At 45.9% G+C, this 1,916-nt stretch overlaps 1 protein-coding gene across 1 annotated transcript; it reads left to right on the forward strand.

Moving 5' to 3' along the window:
- Window positions 1-6: 6 nt before the first annotated feature.
- Window positions 7-1,300, forward strand: LOC104949374 (collagen alpha-1(XI) chain-like; the record flags this gene model as incomplete). Its single annotated transcript, XM_010775736.1, has 7 exons — window positions 7-13; window positions 134-187; window positions 609-716; window positions 818-871; window positions 963-1,016; window positions 1,110-1,163; window positions 1,247-1,300. Coding segments are annotated over exons 3-7 (285 nt in total), but the record flags the coding sequence as incomplete, so codon positions are not given.
- Window positions 1,301-1,916: the final 616 nt, after the last annotated feature.

The raw sequence follows: 1,916 nt of genomic DNA on the forward strand, positions 1-1,916 counted from the left end.
CAAAGGAGAATCTGTGAGTCTGGAGCGAGAGAAGAATATCAACATGGACTGAACTCAATAAGTAGAACAGATCTGATCATCTTGTGTCTCTCTCTGTCTCTCTCTCTGTCTCTCTCTCTCTCTCCATCCACAGGGCCCTTCAGGTCCAATCGGCATTCAAGGTGTAGTTGGTCAGTCAGGACTTCCGGTGAGTAAATATCCCTCTTTGTTTTCTGATTATCTTCTTTTGATGTCTTGAAAACTGAAAGATTGTTTATTATTCAAAAAGTGAATCTCTTATGTAGAAAAGTCATAGTTACAAGTTGTTTTCCACACCCGAGTTCTGTAAAATCTTATCTCATAATGCATTCATTATCAAATGTAAAAGTAATTACATTTTTCAGTACCAGCTTTGAGAAGATCGATATCTCTCGCGTCGTCTTTTAAATATGAAGCAGATATAGATGTAAAAAAGTCTCCACAACGATTTTCATTTCTGATCTCTCCTCCAAGTTTTGTTCTCACTGCCTCAATGTGTACCTGTTAAACAACATTTGGAGAGTTACACCTTTGTTAATGGGACCGTGAATAATTGAGTCGCCCACTCCTTGCTCTGCTTTGTTTCTCAGGGTATAGACGGACTGCTGGGCCCCCGGGGTCAGCAGGGCATGTACGGCCCAAAAGGAGACGAGGGGCTCCGCGGCTTTAAGGGCTCCAGAGGACCATTAGGATTACAGGTGAGATTTGTCCATCAGTGAGGCTGCAGTAGTGAAGTGATATCTTCTGAGTAGACAAAGTGAGCTTTTTGCTTAATCCTCCAACCTGTGTGTTTTCTCAGGGAATGCCCGGGCTGCCAGGAGAGAAGGGTGAGAGCGGACATGGGGGATTAATGGTGAGCTCATATCCCCTTTTTAATATCCGTCCCAGATTTATATCACATTTCTCCAAGTTTATAATCTGTTGTGTCTCCCTCCTGGTTTCAGGGTCCACCTGGTCAACAAGGCCCCTCTGGTCCCCAAGGACCTGTTGGAGGACAGGTACGTCTCACAATAATGTTCATGCATCCTCATTTAGTCGTAAACTTGTTTTGAATTCTGGCGAAACACTGTGATTTCTTCTGTCTTGTTCAGGGTCCGGCTGGTAGGCTGGGGATGATAGGAACGCCGGGTGTTGTTGGCGAGAAGGTAATGCAATTGTATGATGATGATCCTTCAAAAATAAATAATCTCTTCCAGGATTTCTCACACATAATTTCCTCCTCTCTCAGGGGGAGGACGGAGAGGCGGGTGACCCCGGAGCCACAGGTCTTCCAGGACGCATGGTGAGTTGGTTTGATTCATTTCTTCAGACTTGCCCCTATAATCTTTTCCTTTAAAGAGCCTGTGACACGAATTTCCCCCATCATCCAAACCCATCAATTTGAGTAAATATTGTCCCCTTGAAAACCGTTACTGAACTGATTTTGGATATTTGTACTTTGATAACCATTAATCTGCCCTTCAATGTTGACCATTTTTCTGGATCCTCTCGGGGATTCTTCAAGTCCCGCCAAATTATGTGTGACGTCATTGCGGGCACAGCGCTCCAGCTGCACCGTTCAGGATCCCAGCATCTGCATGTAAACGCACGATGGGCCACACAGCAGCAAGCTCAGACAGCGATGACAGTTTAATTTTGAACGTGTCTGAGAGCTCATATGAGGCTGAAGGATCGGTTTGTTGTATCTGTTAGAAGTTTAGGAATTAGGTGCGTCAATATGGGCGATCATACGGTCATGTAGCCAGTGGTGGACTGGGACTAAAAATCATCCCGGGACTCTCGACCGGCCCACTTCGGTACCGCTAGTAAATTGTCAACGGGGGGGAGTGGGGGGATATGCTAGTGACTTATCCGACCGGCCCACTTCGGTACCGGCCCATCGGGATTCGTCCCGATGG

The sequence above is a fragment of the Notothenia coriiceps genome, unplaced genomic scaffold (genome assembly GCF_000735185.1).
Source record: "Notothenia coriiceps isolate Sejong01 unplaced genomic scaffold, NC01 NC01_scaffold00016001, whole genome shotgun sequence".
Classification (NCBI taxonomy): domain Eukaryota; kingdom Metazoa; phylum Chordata; class Actinopteri; order Perciformes; family Nototheniidae; genus Notothenia; species Notothenia coriiceps.